The 18257-nt window shown below is 41.2% G+C and overlaps 1 protein-coding gene across 3 annotated transcripts in view; it reads right to left on the reverse strand.

Annotated features, from left to right (window-relative positions):
- The window catches only part of CCDC186 (coiled-coil domain containing 186), a 35595-nt gene extending 19414 nt beyond the window's left edge, over positions 1-16181 (reverse strand). Inside the window, exons 1-3 of one of the 3 annotated variants that reach the window (XM_082286190.1) lie at positions 16062-16163; positions 15345-15426; positions 1644-2334 (exon numbers count right to left, since the gene is read on the reverse strand). In XM_082286190.1, the coding sequence (XP_082142316.1) occupies positions 1644-2317 (674 nt within the window). In that variant the 5' untranslated portion in view covers positions 2318-2334; positions 15345-15426; positions 16062-16163. Of the gene's footprint in view, positions 1-1643; positions 2335-15344; positions 15459-16061 lie in introns of all 3 variants that reach the window. The other 2 variants (XM_082286191.1, XM_082286189.1) reach the window with 2 other exon arrangements.
- Positions 16182-18257: the final 2076 nt, after the last annotated feature.

The raw sequence follows: 18257 nt of genomic DNA on the forward strand, positions 1-18257 counted from the left end.
TTTGCAGATACTACTACATGGTGGGTATTTTAGGCCACTAATTGCATGAATTTTTGGGAGGCATGCATTCACCTGAAAAAGATACTTAAGCATCCCTTTATCCCCTCCCCTCTATTGAAAAAAAAAAAAAATCTCTAACCAGTCTCCTAAATTATAAGGAATTCAAAACCATCAGTTATAGAGAGCTTAGCACTTGTGATCTGCTTTTTAATCTATTAATGAATATTCCAGGATTACAAATTCTTAATTCACGCCACAGCTGCTCACGTACATATTTAGATCTGATCACAGGAGACAACTGGGCTACTTCCAGAACGATGTTACAAGAAATTCTGCTGATCATAAAGTAAGGGACAAAACAAATACAACCCAGAATACCCTTTGGACCAAACCCAAAATGTTCCACAGCAGTTTCACACTCTTGAGGTGAGTTGCCAAGTGTCAGATGGGTGCAGCTGGCCAAAAAAAGAGACACGGTTTTATATAAAGCCTTCTGGAGGCATACATAACATACACACATATATAAACACTTGTCTCTAAGAAAGTAATTCCGAGGCTGAAAATGCTGCTCTGCCTCTACCATGAACAAGTAAAACTCTTTACCTCATGATTTCCTCGAATTACCCCTCTCTACACACCCACCACTTCAGATTCCCACTCCTCCTCTGTAACTTCTGAATGTCTAACTGTGCACTCTCCAGCTTTCCTGTCATCAGGTGACTTTCCTCACATGGATGGTTTCTGTCAGTGAAGTGCAAGAAAATACTTTCCCTACTGGGAACTCTCTTCCTCTATCTGGTTTCCCTTCCTTTGATGTCCTCCCATAAAATGATTTCGGAGAGCCTTATATGAAAAGTAGGACACTCATTTTCAGCTCTACAAAAAGGAATAAATAAGAAGTTAGAGGCTACATTTTGTTAGCAAAAAAACATTTCTAAAGAGGTAACAAAGTATTAAACATCAAGTAAGGAATTGTGAAATCAAGAAATGAACTGGCTTTTGATGAACAGAAATATTCATGTTGAATACTGCCTAGCAGAACTATTAAGCACAGTTCATTATAGCAACACTTACAAGCCAAGCATTTCAGAAGTCCTCCTATAAAATGTGGAAAAGTGTAGTTCATCTATAAATGACACTTCCAACTCAAACAATACTCTCAGCTGATTAACAACTTTGCTGGATGATGGCAGGAGACTGAATACTACTTGAAAAAGAAACAAGTAATTTTAAACATAAATAAAATGCCCATTGTGGGAGTTAGTACTTTCAAAGGCTCATTTCTCCACAGACACATACGGACTGAATGAATCCTGGACTATTTTTATATCACCATTACTGCTGCAGTATTTAAGTAATTCTAGACATTGGCAGGGTATTCAATGACACAGTTGGCTATTCCGTTCCTGCCAAATCCTGCAAGAATTCAGACATCAAAGCACACACTTTTATTTACAAGTACATACCACAAGTAAAAATGATTCTTTCCTTAAAAAACAATCAAAAAAAGCTCGTTAACTATTCTCATACCAACTCAAGACAACTTGCTTCATACCAAAATGTTGTATGCTGGTGCACATAACATGCAGCCAGAATTGTTCAGCACACAGGTCCAACCATGATGCTCATACTCAAATACTCACTTTGTAATGGTTTGTTCTTGCTGCAGGTATTTATCTTGCACACATTTTTCAAACACAGCCAAGGCATGTTCTCCCTTCTGCACACCATTGGGGAGCTTTGGTCCCTTTGAAAAATCCGTGGATAAGAGTTCAGACTCTATTTCCTTTAGCAAATCCTCCTGTGAGGAAGTCTGATGTATTGTGGAAATAAGCTTCTTTGTGCAGTCTGTGTCATAAGGGCTTTCTGAATAGATTTTATCGCTCGATTTTTTCACAAAGTCAGATTCCTCCCTCAGATCCTGTAATATTTCCATTAATGATTGTTCTGTCTGGTTAGTTTTTGGATCGTGTTGTTCAAGTTCTTCACTAGGTAAAAGTTCTGGTTTTGTGGAGCCTTCTGCCTGCCTTTCACAGTAGGCATTAGCAGAGCAGTCTGCCCCTCCAGACTGCTGCTGTCCTTCTGCTGGGACCCCATTGCTGCTTATGTCAACAGCTGCTGAATCCTGATCTGAGGGCAACAAACTCGATTCCCTTTCCAAGACACCAGCATCACCTCCAGCGCAACTGATGCTTGAGCAGTCCTCCATTCCAGATGTTTTACCAGACTTCTCATCATCCGGGGACTTGCAAGAGGCATCATCTGACAGACTGACTGGCTCCAGTGTGCTCTGCATTTCTGGTAAATATTCCTCCATAATCTTCCTTCAGAAATCTAGATGTAGAATTCATATTGCAACATATTATATACAATATCAAAAGAGATTGAGATAAGGAAAATAACGGCTACTAGAAAATAAAATTCAAAGTGCAAAAGTATTTAGGTAAGTGTTATATAGAGTTTGTTGCTCTTTCAGCCCAACTTTTAAGTAAATGCTCCAATACAAGTTTTTCTAAGAGAAGGTGAGAAACCAGGGATAGCGAACAGGAGGCAGTGAGATAGTAAATACCAAGACAATAAAAAAGCAGCACCTTTTAAAATTAATAACTCTGCCATTTAAATCCACAAAAATTCCAAGTAATCACTTCTAAAAAATACTTAATGACAATACATTAAAAAAATAATTAAGAATCTAGGATCTTACAGCTTTCACTTTCCTACAAGCAATCTGAAAGCAACAATATGTCTTGACTGACTTATTTTTACAAGATAGGATGACTCCCTGGTCCAGCCAGAATATCCAATTTCCTTACTGCCACGTCCTCACTGAGCATCCTTACAGCAAAATGCATCTGTACCCAGGAACCTAAGGGAAGGGGCTGGGGGTGGATGGGGGTGAGATTCTCTTTTCCCATCTGCTTTCAAGCAACCAAAATCCCCTGTGGAAGAGCACAGATGGTCTTTGGCAGATCTGCTCTCTCAAACAGTAGCTTGCAGAGCAAGGACTTAAAAAGCTCTGTAGAAGCTCACTAGAAGGACACCATATTGAGATCCAAATAGCCAGAATACTTCTGGAAGAGCCTGGGTATAATGTTGTATCTTCTTTTTCCAGAATCCCAGATGGCTGTGTGTCTGAAAAGACTACTGGCATTTTTAGCAAGCACAAGAAGCCCTTACTTCCATTAGGAGAAATTCATTACAGCAGTCTTAACTTTTATATGCAACCTTATCCTCCTACACCAGATAATTTAGGCTACTTAAAACGAGGCAAATTTTTCATTTATAAATTCAACTCTGCTATTCCAAGCGTCATCTCAAAGGAAGTGCTTACATGCCACAAATTTTTTCCATCCTTACTTTCTGACTTGTTCAGTTCTCCCTTACAACAGCCACACCATCTGAGCCACTCAGGTACTTGCTCCATGCTCCTCCCTTTGCCTCAGCCTCAAAGGAAACCCCTTTGTGCTACTTGGCTTCACTCCACTCCCCCAGAGTCCTGCCTTATTAACCACCACTTCCTACTGAGGCTCAACATTGTTAAAACAGAGGGACAGGAGTCCCATTAGATCTGTCCTCAATTGCTACCACTGTCACCTTTCACTGTTAGGCACAAAAAGCAGCTTCAGCCCAGCTGTTTCTACCAGGAAACACCACCCCACAAAACACCAACTCAACCTGAAACCAACAGTTGGGCTACAACTGGGACTTAATCAACAAGAGGGAAGCACATGGAAACTGAGCATTCAGCTTGGAGTACAGAAGGGAATGTATCACACCTGGACAAGAGTCACAAATCAGCAAATGAGAAGCACACATTTTTTAAGAAACAAGCAAACCACCTTTCCTTTTTTGGTCTCAAATCCAAAAAAAATCCTCAATGCTACAGCCTCTAACCCAGTACAAATCAGTAGGAACCAGACCATAAGCAGTTAGGGAGAGGTACAAATGAGAATAGAGATCGGGAATGAGAGAGTCTATACAATGTGACACTTTCACAAGGATTCCCCGTTTTACAAACAGATCTTCTCTGGTACTAATAAAATCCCTAATTCCCCTTTGCTTCAAAAGATTTATGTTTAGGTCAACACTGGAACCAGGAAACCCCACCACTTGGTTTGTGCCGTCCAAACAAATGCTCTTTTGGAATCTATCTACCCTTTGATAATGTCTGCTGGTAACGGAAGTTCACAATGTACTACCGTTCTCAAAAACACCAACCTCAACTGACAATCTCAACATGCAACCAAAAATGAACATAACTGCAAGAGAAAGTATTCAGTTTAATAGCAGCAGAACACATTAGTTCCTACTTAATTAAAATGCTGTTAAAAACCAATGCTTTCAGACTAGAGCACTTTAAACAATCAATAACTGAAAGATAATTTGCAAATTATGCAGTTAAGACGGAAGAAAAATTCACCTTCTAGTATCTGTTCCCTCTTCCCAAAAGTAGTTTGTAATACACACTCAGCTGTAAAAGACACTGTATTAGCATAAAGCTGAAGAACTGGTTTTTTCTCTAGTAGTTACACCAGTCTAAGTTCTTGATGATGCTTTCTCTGTAACGATCAGAGGGTTTTTTTACCTCAATTTAAGCCTTTTTTAAAGTACTTTCTGAAGTGTTACAGAACTTCCCGAAATGTGCAGTTGTTTGATGCACTGCCTCAAACCTGCTTGTGACTGCCCAGCTGCTGCAGTTCACCATTACTACAAGAAAGGGAGTGTTAAAATCGTATACATGAACTTCCATGTTGGTTGTTACACACAAAATTTCCAGTCCAGTTAGCAAACTGGAAGGTATTTATCTCCATATGGAAGCAACAAGTGAAAAATACAGCCCTGTTAAGAGAGTACATTAGGATGGTCATTAAGTTTTCTTTTTACTGTGTTACTTCCTTCTGTAAATAATACTGTGAATTAGTATTACAAAGACTAATCTACATGGAAGCAGAAATACAATTATTTGCACAACTCAGTGACGGAGAAGAAAAAAAAGCCACTGACTTAATATCCAAAATAACTTAGTTATTATTACTCATTTAAAAAGTGTAGATTTTTATATCAAACTCATGGGGAATATGAGTAATGATTATACAAATCAGTTAAAGGATGAAAAGTAAATTATGATGACTCAGTGTTCCCTGCGGTTACAGTTTAATTTTCAGTGGTACCTAGAATATAATTTACCACATTAAGTTCAGTCTTTATGATTCCAATACACTGGATTTTAGCCTTATCTGCCCAAATTTACCTGCACCTATCTGCACCTGGTCATTAAATACATAGATCCCCCCCCCGAATAGTATTAGCTTTTACGTTCTAATTACTAACTTTTAAATAGAAATTAAGTAATTCATCACAGGATCACAATTTATTTTCACACCAAAAATGTCCAGACAAAGAAATCATGTGGAGCAGGTGTCAATGCAAATTCATACTGATATTCAAATGTCTCTTGAATATCCTAAGTTTGTCATGCCTACCTCAGGCAACTGAATATAATAGATACTTCCAATATGATACCAGAGACAGAAAACTGCAGTGATGTCACTAAAGAAAAGGCTCACGGTTTGTAAGCAAAACATTTTGTGTGATAAAAGGATCAACACAGTCCAGCAGTAGCCAGTTGAAATGAAACATGCTAATATTTGACTGTTTCATATCAAACATACAAATCCATCAAGCTCCAGATAATATTTGGACACCACCTGATAGGAGCTACATGCCTTTCCAGGTTTAATATCCATCCTCTAATACCCTACTCATCCTTATAAATGACTTTTCCAAAATCAGGGAAGTACTAAGGTTACATATATTGCATTAAGAAAACAAAACAGTTTAGTGCCTTTCTGACGTCTTCAGAATGCATCAAAAACAATCAAAAAGGAAAATCTTGACTGAAGCAAATGAACTGGCTTATGTGATATGCTTAAACATCAAACAAGCACACACTGTGTTGAGTGACAGCAAAGTGCTTGCACTGTTTTGCAAAGTTTCTACCTTCAACCACCTGCTCTGCTCCTTCCTTAGGCCTGATGATCATCTTAACAGTAGGGTAAAAGTGTGTTGCTCCTGGTCCCATCCGTGTGATGTTTGTCCCACCCCTCACTGTAAGTTCCTTCTGCTGCATGTGCCGCAGGAACTTCTCAAAGCAGCACTTTGAGTAGCCCAGCCCAAGCCTGCTTGCCCACATACCACGAATGACTGCCATCCATCTAGGGCAGCATGTGAAAAGCTCTGTCACTGCCTTGTGACAGCTTCTGCAGCTGTGACAGGACTCTTTGCTGTGACTGGACTCACGTAACTGGTCTGACCAGTCGTCCTCCTCCTCTGATTTACAGCTCAAAATTAGTCTGACACTCTAACACACCTTCCCCATGCTCTTGCTTCTGTTCCACAGCAGAGGAGGCAGCCGGCTGTTTTCCCCCAGTGCAGTGATACAAAGCAACGTGAGTAGAAATGCATCAATTCAGACCCTGCTAATGTGAGCAGCAGGAATGAGGAACACGAGCACAGCTCAGCCACGCCTGCAAAACATCTCCCTAGGCATCAGAATAGAGGCAAGTTGAACTCTTCAAAACCAGAAATGCCTTTTTTAAAAACAGCTAGTGTTTTTTCTCATCACAGATGTGTTCTTCAAAGATGCAAAGAGCATACATACTTTTCATAATTATTCACAAAACTAAGTTTAAATCTGCATCAGCACATATGATCTCCAAGTTCCAACGTAATATCTAAAATGAGTAAGTAGTTAAACAGCAGGCACAGGACACACAACATTAAAGGCTAGTACTGGCAAGGGTTACAACCATTTATCACACTACTTACACTGAGATGTGCTCATCTGCTAAAGTGCTGATAGCACAACTGACTGCAATCAGAGGCAGGGAGCAGAGAGCTGGCCAATAGACTGAGTGAACAGCACACCAGCTTTTAAATACGAATGTCTCCCAGGTATGTCAGGGAATGCAAAGACTCAGGAAACAGCAATTTTTTCATTCATTTTCTGTTACATAACAGAAACATCTTCTATTAACTGCTAACCAAATGATATAAGTAAGAACAAATACGACAATGATTCATTTAAGCTTTTCAAGGAAGTATCTGACACAATGTAAGTAACTGATTCTCTTGGGAGAACATCAAAAATCTCAATACATGCTCCTGTAACAGGCCAGCAAAAAGAAGAAAAAAAAAAATTTCCTGTAGCTACCTTCAGCAGCAGTCCAGAGAAGGTTATGCTTTAACAGCAAATTCTCACTTCATAGTCCATCCGCTGGCATGGAGAAAAGCAGTTTCTGTAACACTGGGTCCTCCTCCTTTGCTGAAAGTACATACACTCCTACCTTTTTAAGGAAGCTGTTGGCACCCTCATCCCTTGGCTATTCATCTGCTGTACTAGTTGAAAATCCTTCCCCCCACAGCAGTACTGCTAATTCTAATCAGGAACACCGCCTTGCCCTGCTCTAGACTACTATCCAGTGAGTACAGGCACGTGCTGAGGTTCTGGTATGTTTTAGTTCAATATTGTGCCATTTCAAACTGCCTGTCTTTTCAATCTTCCTGTTGAATGCAAACGTAATTCTTTTAAATCCCTGGCTACAAAGGCCTTTCCTAAGCAGATGTACTATTAATGCTAGCATTTAATTTCATTAAATAGATAGAATTTGACCCAAACTCTCAACACTTATGTTGTAAATAGTCAAGAAGGAGGAAATGACTTTGTTTCAGCCAATTTCAAAATACATGTGAGATGACAACTAAAGAAACGTATTAAATGATAACTATAGGAATCTTCAGCTGAGGTGTGGCTGTCTAGAAGACTTCACTAACAAGGGAAAAAAGAAAGTGTGCCTTGTCACCTAGTAACTATCACAATGGGGCCCTTTAGAACAAACAGATTAAAGAATGACAGAAGGGTATGCCTGGGGTGGTTCTGTAAGCAAACTTAAGGTCAAGGTCCTGAGAAACAAAAATCACTGCTTCAAGAGAAAAAAACATATTTACACCTCAATGCCTGAAAGTACTGCAGAGAGAGGGGCAAAAAAGTGCAAGAAGGGAATAATGCTTCATGGGTATGTGCATATACTAAACCTTGTTCAACCCAGGCTTGAAATGAAAGTGAAGAGCATTGAGATAAGCGACTCGAGGCACAAAACCTTCTCAAAGGGGAATAATAAGAACTTAATACAGCAAATGCAGTTTACTGGACACCAGACACATTCAACTACACATTACATAATCTAATGGCCAGTAGCAGTCAATTATTTCAGCTCCTTTCAACAAGAAAGGGTTTTGCATCATCTTTGGGTAGATGTTTTCCATTCCTGGCTGTGCTCCGAAGAGAGGCCTTGTAGCACAGTCACTGATGAAGAGGAAATCAACTCTCCAAACAAGTACACACGCAGTCTACAAAATGGTGAAAAATCAGTTCTCGCATCAGCTCATACCATATATACTCTTCACCTCCAGATATGTAAAAAGCATCCAAACAGAAACAAGCTCATTTTCAAACAAAAGTACAAAGTAGCTTTCCTTCCAGGTCATATTGGTCACAGCAGAGTACTCAAATAGCCTTTAGCAATAGACTGAAGTCTCAAAACTACTCAAAGCTGCCATACAGATGTGATGCATTTCAGAGAGGAGGTGGGGGACAAGGAAAGGAGTGATGAAATGCTCCATCAGTCACAGGCAGATGACTCCAACACTCAGCAGTGTCCTAAGTACCATGACACGGCCAGGCAAGCAGCTCAGTGACAGAAAAACGTGATGACACCAACAGAAGCAGCCCAAGTTCCCAGAAGTCCCTGCTGCTCTTATATGGATGTCACCTTAGGGCTCAGAGTTGGTTTGTCACTGCAGTGTGTGCCGTAAACTTGCTAAGGAACCATTGCACACCTCTAAACAAAGTCCACGTATTTACAGGAAAAACCTATCTAGAAAATAAGGCCCTTGAAACTGCTTCAGAGCAATTCTCTTTATGCTGTAATTTGTGATCTGTACTTCCTGGTTCTTTGTTAAGAACTGGATGGTAACGTGTAAAATTGCTGCTGTTACTCTTTATTTTGCTTTCCAAAAAGGCACATTCTGAAGATAAGTTCCACTGGAAATTCATCATAAAAATCCAAGCGAACACCCTTAAGCAGCAGTCTCTTCAGCTCTGTAACACTCACTATCCTTCCATATTGGTTCTGGTTTCTGAACTCTGCAGTTCAGGTTTAGTGCTCAGTGTCAGCAGCCAAGAGAAGGGATGCTTGTCCTTTGGAGACAGCTAGAAAACGGGTTTATTCTTAACAGATTCCCCAGTGATAGCAAATAATTACTTCTTTTCCCTAGTAACACACCAAAAGACTGGGCAGCAACACACAGATCAAATAACCAGCTGTCTATCCCAGGCACTGTTACTGTTCTCTGCAACACACTCCAAATGATTTTACAAACATCTCTGCTCTTCTCTATCCTTCTCTCCAATTGAATCAAAAATGCCTGTTTATGAGTTTACAGAGATTCATGTTTGCTAGCAGATCCCAATGTTGTGGGAGCAAGAAAGGTAAAAATAGCTTCATTTTGACACCGAAGGTGCTGGATGCAGACATTTATGAATCACTCCAGTTTTGGCAGAAGTGAATTTAGGAAAGCAGACATACAGCTTGCCTACATATACAGAAAGTTGTGGGGTTTCTCTCTGTATAGCCCAGTACTAGATGAACAGAAAATTCTACAGCCCAGCTAAACCAGGTAGAAATGTAATGCTTTCACAATGACTGCCCTGTTTGCTCACCTGCAATACTTCAGAAACCAAAGTAGAGCACTGAAGCACCTGAAACTGTAGCTGGTCTAAAGACATACCAGGAACTGTTCATTTCTATTACTCCAGCTTTCTAACAGCCCTCCAAACAAGAGGCCTGTTCAGTGATATGTGTTATATGTGAAAAAAGAAATACTTTTAACTTAGCTGTGCAATCTTTCAAAGATTATCCAAATAATAAAATAATAAAGGTTAAAAAGCCAAGATACACACACCAAAAGGCTACTAAAAACCTCCAAACTACCAGCTAAATCTAGAACTAGGATGTCTGGAAGAGAGATTTTTTTTTTTTTTTTTTTACAATGAAAAGCATTATCCTCATGAAATTATAACTGCAAAGAAAATACTGACTTTTTTCCTGCATCACCCAATAGCAAATTAAAATGCAGTCATGTGAATTTGCAAGAGGAAGCTACGTGCATTTTACAGCTATTTTGAAGATTCACACTTACACCTCAAGTCACACTGTAAAACACTCTCCCATCACTCCAGCCTTCCAACTACCCCTTAAAGCTCTCAGCAGCCTACACAGACACACCTACAGACCAGACTCAGCTACAAATGAAACTTCCACTATGTCTTACAGTGTTCTGTGTCTTGACCTGTAAAAGCACTGAGCACAAGTAGTTCCTCACCTTAGCAAATACACAACTTAGAGGTGAACTGAGACTTCAGCTCTTTCTGCTAAAATGGAATCTAACACTTACTTCACATGCAAGCAAGGCCTTTTAGTTCAATAATACTGAGCAGTGTTTTAAAATATGCCTTTTTTTCTGACATAATTTTCAAAAATTCTTATAAAGAAAGATCAGCAATGCCCTAAATCTAACCTGAGACAGCAGTGTTATATTTAACCATTGGAAGTTGTTATTCAACAATAATTTCAGTTTCAGAAAGGAGGCTAGTGTACATGCCAACTCAGAATCAATATATACTCCACCATTTAAACTACTCTGCCTCCTATTCATTCAAGTTAAAGAATATATAATATTAAATTCCAATCCATAGATTGATTTTTACACATGGTTCATTACACTCAAGCAGAATTCCATCTTGGAAGCACCTCTCGTCATGTAAGCAGCTACTGAAGCTCATGAAGCAAAGATAAATACATAACTTCAACAAAACCACATTTATCATTTATGGTGCAATAATGGGTTGGTTCTTTTCCCAATCACTGCAGTACAGACCAAAGGCCCTGGTAAACAGATTTTTTGTATTGCCTTACACTTCCACTCACACATCTATGAAATGAAGTGACATATGACTGAAATGTCAACAGTCAAAAGACCTTCGTGATGAAGCTCTGATGCTCATCAGAAGACCCCAATAAAAGCAAAAGCTGCACATGAGCACCACTTGAACAGTTCAGTTACAGACCCAATTCCCTCTTGCAGGTTCCTGAGCAACAGAGAGAGCAGAAGTGCTTTAGGCAGTTCAACTGCAAATTCAAGTGTTAATGTGAGATGCAATATAATCCAGTGAAACACCGGAGATGGACTTTGTATTTCAAAGACTTAATTAGGATTTATTGGCTGAAGAACACTGAAGAGAACAGTAATGATTTGTAGAGTTTTCTTGACAAGTCACACACAAAGCAACCAGCAACCTAATGTAAAAAAGCTTCAGAAATGCCACAGCCTTTATCAAAAAGAACAAAACTTGCCTGTACAGTTTGTTCCACAAAGAACTGTTCCTCTTCTTTAGCTATCACACTATAAAATATTCTATTAGAAACACAATCTTAGATGAATCACAACAGAAAAATACTTTCTGTTATCTTTGAAGTCATTATCCTAACACAGAGATATTAAAGTAACCATTAACAGCCAGACAACTGTTAGAATCAGCTGCCAATTCAATTCAATTTCCAACCTAGTGCACTCAGGTAAGAGATGAAGCTGTTAGACAGTTTACATACTACCATGTGTATAATGCCAAACCAACAAGACTGCTAAAGAATAATTTGGGGGTAAAAAACATTTCTAGCTTCTTACAGTTGTGTTGTTCATTGCAAAACCCAAGACGCCTCTCTTCAAGAACTTTTCACATCTTTATTAAACAATAATCATTATTTAAGCGAACTAAAATGCTTTTCCAAGTCAGTGCCAACCTGTCATTGCATCAACACTCTTGCTAACAATTTTACATGACAGTAAGACTAAAAACAAAATTGAAGAGAAATTTTATCGTTTGTTTTAGCTCACTGTAATCCTAATAATACTTTTACCTAAACTAATCTGGACAGACTGCACACACCTTTCTACTTCACCTGTTGGGTGAAGTTTTTGGTTTCTTTTTCCTAAGGCTACTTTTTCCTTAACTACTGTCTACTAGTCAACACACTGACTAGCAAAACAAACTTTCCTATTGTTTCCGATTAATACCCAGCTTACCTGTGTTTTGCATGGTATCTTTCACAAGAACTCTGTCACAAAAGGCTTCTTCAGACTAAGCATAATGTCACCAGGTAACACTGCAAAACAGGGAAGTATCTCAAATAACAGAGATACTTCTGTCTTCAACTGAAGTTTATGATTAAAAAAAGAAGAGAATTCTGCTAAAGAAGTTCTGTTGTACATGACAAGATACAAAATGCAGCTCTACTGCAGAGCAGCTCTGTAGAGGGACAAATCAAAAATTTGAACTAAATTGAAAGGGACTGGGATAAAAAGGTCTCAAAAAGCAGGTGTTTCACATGATCTAGTGTGAGAAGAATTTCAAACAGTCTTTCTGGCTTCAGGTTTATATATCTGATTACAATTCCACATCCAACATTAATCAGAGCAGCAAGCCACTCAAATTATGAAACACACTAAAAGGAGATAAACTCGATTGAAAAGCATCACACTGCCGAAGAGAGACAGAATTCGTAAGCTGAAGAGATGATGTGGATCACCACTGCTTGTACTCCATACAAAATAGAGGGTGACCATGAGGTCACACACCCTCAGTCTTCCCGTATTTACAGACAGCACATATAGGAAACAAAAGAAACACACCAGAGTCCCACCTACACTAGGTCTCCTGATATTAATTCATCACTTTTGCCCAAGATCAAATTAAAGTGGAAAACCTGGCTGTACACTGGGACATTGAGTCCTTCAGCTCAGGCAGAACTTGACACAGCTCCTGACTCAACCCACACAAAGACCTGCTTTGATGCACATGTTCATAGGGAAGGGAGTGGAACAGTGACTATACACAGTGGGTACTTTCAGGATTTCCTTACTTTTATCAGTTTAACACTTCAACTCAATTATTCTTCTAAGGTTTTTAATGTGACTTCATTAAACACCAATGGCAGTGCCAAGGTGCAAAGCTCAGCATTTCTATCAATTCTTTGAACACAAGACAAGTACTTTAGAAGACAAGGTTTACTTAAACTTAGTATTTGCTTTCCTTTGCTTACATCACAAGTTAGATAGTTGAACATAAATGTACAATTCTTTCAAGACAGCACCAGGTTTTCCATCAAACTCACGCACATGGTTAATATTCTGGTCATATTAACTCCATGTCTAGAGCCAACAGCAGAACTCCAAAATAAAGTTCATCAGTTAAGGTTTAACAAGTGAGGCTGGATTTGCTCCCATCATAACACAAGTCAAGGGGTACACCTTGGGAGTGTTATTTTTTGTTGTATGAGCCCCAAGGTTGGAAGCTCATGTATCAGGGGAAAACAACATTATTAGCAACAGCATCCTTTTACTGTGAACATCACATGAGACTCAGATACTTCAGGACTTACACAGAGACTTGCAATCTTCTGTGTGTCTTCAGCACAGAAGAGCTCTTACTCTTCCAAGTCAAGAAAATGAGTCTCTACTTCAGCAAGCAGTGCAATGCCAGCAACAGCACTGCTGTCACCTTTCAGGTTTCAGCATCCTGCCTTTAGTTCTGCTTACAACAAGGCCAGGAGCAGCTCTGTCTGTCCTTACTAGAACCCTGCTTGCATTCACGTTCTGACACTGATAACATCACCTGTGCAAAGAAGAGTATCTTAAGGGAGGGGAAGAAACCGAATTTATGACTGAGTACACAACCTTGACAAAACACACATCCTATGACAGATATTCTACACCTATAACAGAGCCATAACTCTTGTTCACACTACAGAAGCTGGAGCTCTGGCAGACCTTCTCAATAACCTGTAGTGTCACGGCATTGGTAAGATATGAATCTTGGTGTATTTGGCACTGGAGATTGCAGCATGTTAGCTTTCAATGGCTCTTTTCAAATGTTATTTCCAGAACATACAGAAGGCTGTAAAATTTCAACCATGGAATTACTGTCTGCATGATCACTGCACGCTGAAAAACACCATTTGAGGGGATGGTAGAGTTCTATTGTTTTCAAACCTGACTTTTCAAGAGTTTCTCCAGTATCCCTGAAAACAAACAAGTAAACACTTCAATCTTTTAAGGATGTGAACTACTGTGAGCTCTACAGAAGCGCTGAGTTCTGTTAATTAAGCTAAGAGGTAGTATTATATACAATATTATTCCAGAATAAAAAATTCAGTATTCCATGTACTTCTTGAAATTAGGGTCATGATTTTCTCCTCTATTCTGACACTGATTTGTTTCTGATGAGATTTTTTTTCACCCTCAATTCAAGGCAGCAGGGTCTTTGGCTAGGACTTGAAGGTAAGTATTATCCATAAGGCTTTCCAAGATTGTTTTTAGCAATTGGAAAATAAGTTCAGAACAAGTCAGCCCAGAACTAAATACTGGATACTGCTTCCTGGAGCCCACATCTACTAATTTAACATACCTAATAACACTATTAAATCCAGAAAAACAGTGCCTTTCTATTTTTCACAGCTCTTTAGAAAGCCAGCTTCAGGAAATTCAACATTAGCCTCAGGTAGTGTTAAGCAACAGAGCTGCTAATTGGAAGCAAATAAACGACTCTGTGCATTTGGTTCTTCGATCCTTTTCTCAATACTGTGAAACAGTGAACCTCACAGTGCCAACAAACATCTGTCAACAACCCCAAACCAAATCTTATAAAATGATAGAAAAACTGTTTTAAAACCAGACAAGAATGGATGACTGAAGATTTTCAGAAAAAGAAGAGCTCAAAGGCAATACAGAACTAGTTCTTTTTTTTTTTAATAAAACAAATGACATTTCAAATGTCATCAACAGCCTCCTGAAACATCTTCATACTTTCAGTTTCTCGTATCTCCAGAGCTTAACCATCTCCTCCCTAAAGTCAACGGCAACATAAGCATTTATAGCAGCCAGTGATTGCATTTCCTTGTCCATAGAGAAACGCAGCTGTGGCTCATAGTTCCAACAATTTCCTTATACAACAAAACATATTGGGACAGTAGCCATACCTGGGTTTTTAGTGTGTTCTGCTCGCAACACTTTGACTTCTGAAAAGCAGTTCTACAAGAAAATAAAGCAAACCACCACTAACACTGGAATGCCATACTCCTTATCTTACACACAGATTTCAACTCCCTAAGAAATCCTCTTCTGGTCTGCACAGAGTCTCACTAGAAGTACACACATATCAGACTCACCTGCGCAGACTGTTTTCCAGGACAAGAGCCAAAATCCGCAAGCCTACATCATAATCATCTCGCTGAAGTCCTTCTTTCAGACCTAGAAGGGCAAGCAGCTTTTGCAAATACCATCTGCAAAAACAAGGACACGTACCCTACCGCAACACCACAGCTTACTCTAAAAAATAACCTTCATAACAGTTGCTGGGCTTTGTTATCTAATTATTTAACCATACAGTGAAATCAACACGCAGGCAATGAAACAGGACAACCTAATTAATAACGCGGAGAATGCTGTACAGAAACAAAGAGATTACGAGCCAGCACAGAAGCCTACGCTGCCCGCTCGGAGGTCCCGGCTGGGAAGGCTCTCCTGTGGCAGGACCTCACCCCCAGCCCTGCTGTCACCTCGCTCCCACCTCCTGCGCCTCGCCCACAGCCCTGGCGAGACCTGTGCCAGCCCAGTGCCCCCACCTGCACAGGGAGAGCCCCTTGCCACCCGGGGGAATTCTGCCTCCCTCCCGTCCTTCCCCCGCCCCCGCGGCCGCGTCCGCCAGGGTTTATCGCCCGCTGACAGCGAAGTGGATCAGCGACCCCGCGGCCCCTCCCGTCCCGTCGAGCCCCGGCGCCCTCGGCCGCCCCCTCGGGAAGCCCGGCAGCGTCCGCGGGGCCGGGGGGCGCCGGCTCGGAGCACCCGCCCACCCTCTCCGCCCTTGCTGCGGCGCGGGCCCTCACCCGGTCGCTACGCGGGCGGCAGCAGCGGCGGCGGCAGCGCGGCCATGGCGAGCACAGCACGGCGCGGCCCCGCTCCCCCGCCGGCCGGCGCGGCCCGGCGCGCTGACACATCAACAAAGATGGCGGCGGCGGGAGGGGCCCGGCGGCGGCGGGGCGGGACCGGGGCGGGACCGGGCGGCGAGGCCGGCCCAGCCCGCGGGGGTCGCGGTTCCTGCGGTTCCTGCGGTCCGTGCGGCGTCTGCGCTGCCGCTCGGGACGGGCCGCGGGCGAACGGGCACTCGCGACAGCCACGAGGATCGGCAGGTGACTCAGGACCCGTCTCGCCGCCTTCCTTCTCCCCCGTGGTGCCACCGGGTTCCCACCCGCGCTGCCGAAAGCCTGCGATCCACCGACGGTGCTAAAAGCTCCGAGCGGCTGCATATAGGACACCGTGCCATGGTATTAGTGCATTCTGCGCCGGGGGACACTTCGGTTGGACATTTAGAAGAATTTCTTCGCAGAAAGGGTGATTAGACATTGGAATGGGCGGCCCAGGGAGGTGCTGGAGTCACCATCCCTGGAGGTGTTTAAGGAAAGCCCGGACGTGGCACTCAGTGCCGTGCTGTGGTTCACAAGGTGGTGTTGGGTCACACGTTAGACTCCATGATCCCAGAGGTGTTTTCCAACCTAATTGATTCTGTGATTTCACAGAAGATCATTTCGGGCATGCGTCTAAAAATTGTTTCAATCTGGATGGGGTTTTGTTTCTCCTCTTGTTTAAACATACGACGTTTCTGGTCAAGGGATCTCATGTCAGACATTCCATGGTGCTATCTAAAACCACGGCCCTGAGCAGCTGCCATACAGGAAGGATTTTTCACCCCAGCAGTTTTCAGAGAAATGGTCACGCAGATGCCTCTCCTTTTTCCAAGATCCAGTGCACAAGTAATGGCTAATAAAATCTTCTCCCTTATGTAAACTGCATTTCATTCTCCATAACCAACCCCTACATATTATGTCAAAACCCTCTACACCCACATGCCATATAAGAGTCAGTCCAGTGATGTTAATAATCAACTTCACTTAGCACCTGCCGGGACTTCATTCCTTACTCTGATTGGATTTTTTTTTTAAATGTGAAAAATTTGCTGGGCATCAAAAATCTGAACTACATTTCAGCACTGGGATCAGCAGTTTTTCAGTGGAACACAAAGCTTTTTGGAATCCAGAGCATGGCATAAATGCTGTTTTATTTAATAAAAAATAAATTGAAAAAAATACCTTAGCAGACAAGCTGTTAAGTGAAAGCAGTTGTATTTCCTATAGCAGCTCAGCTAAAATAAGCACTGGCATCTCTCCTGTAGTAATATCTTAAACAAAACAGTAGAAAAGCAAGTTAGAATCACTGAATAATTCAGGTTGGAAAGTACCTCAGGAAATTATCCTGTCCAATCCCTTACTCATAGCAAGGCTAACTTTGATGTTAGATCAGATTGTTCCTTTATTTTGGCTAATTTATTTTTATATAAGTATAAAAGTAAACACATACCTACATGTATGAAGTCATCACCTACCTAGTGATGATTTCTTCAGTGTGTACTATGGATGACCTTGAAAGTAGAATGTGCTGCATAACTTCACTTACAAACATTAGTTGTGAGAGTTATTTCAGAGCAAGTTCTTTTTCTCCATATTGTTTCTAGGTATTTGGAATTTCAGAGCCGGAACTGCAAATTTGGGGGTCCTAGAAAATGCTCTTTGAAACTTGTTGTTTAACCCCAACCAGCAACTAGGCCCCACAAAGCTGCTGGCTCCCTCCCCTCGCCAACAGGACGAGGAGAGAACTGGAAGACTCAAACTTGTGGGTCAAGATAAAGCCAGTTTCATGTGACAGATAATATATACAAACCGAGTGAGGCACAATGCAATTTTTCACCACTTACTGACTGATGCCCAGACAGTTCCCAAACAGCAGCCCCTGGTCAGCTTTTCGTCAGTTTATATCCTGAGGTGATGCCATTTGGTATGGAATAATCGTTGGCCAGCTGGGATCAGCTGTCCCAGCTGTGTTTCCTCCCTCCACCCCAGCTTCTTGCTGGCAGGGTATGAGAAGCTGAAAAGTCCTTGACAATAATGTAAACACTACTTTAGAAACAACTAAAAACATGAGTGTGTTATCAACATTGTTCTCATCCTAAATCCAAAGCACAGCTCTGT

Source organism: Coloeus monedula, assembly GCF_965178545.1.
Source record: "Coloeus monedula genome assembly, chromosome: 8".
NCBI lineage: Eukaryota > Metazoa > Chordata > Aves > Passeriformes > Corvidae > Coloeus > Coloeus monedula.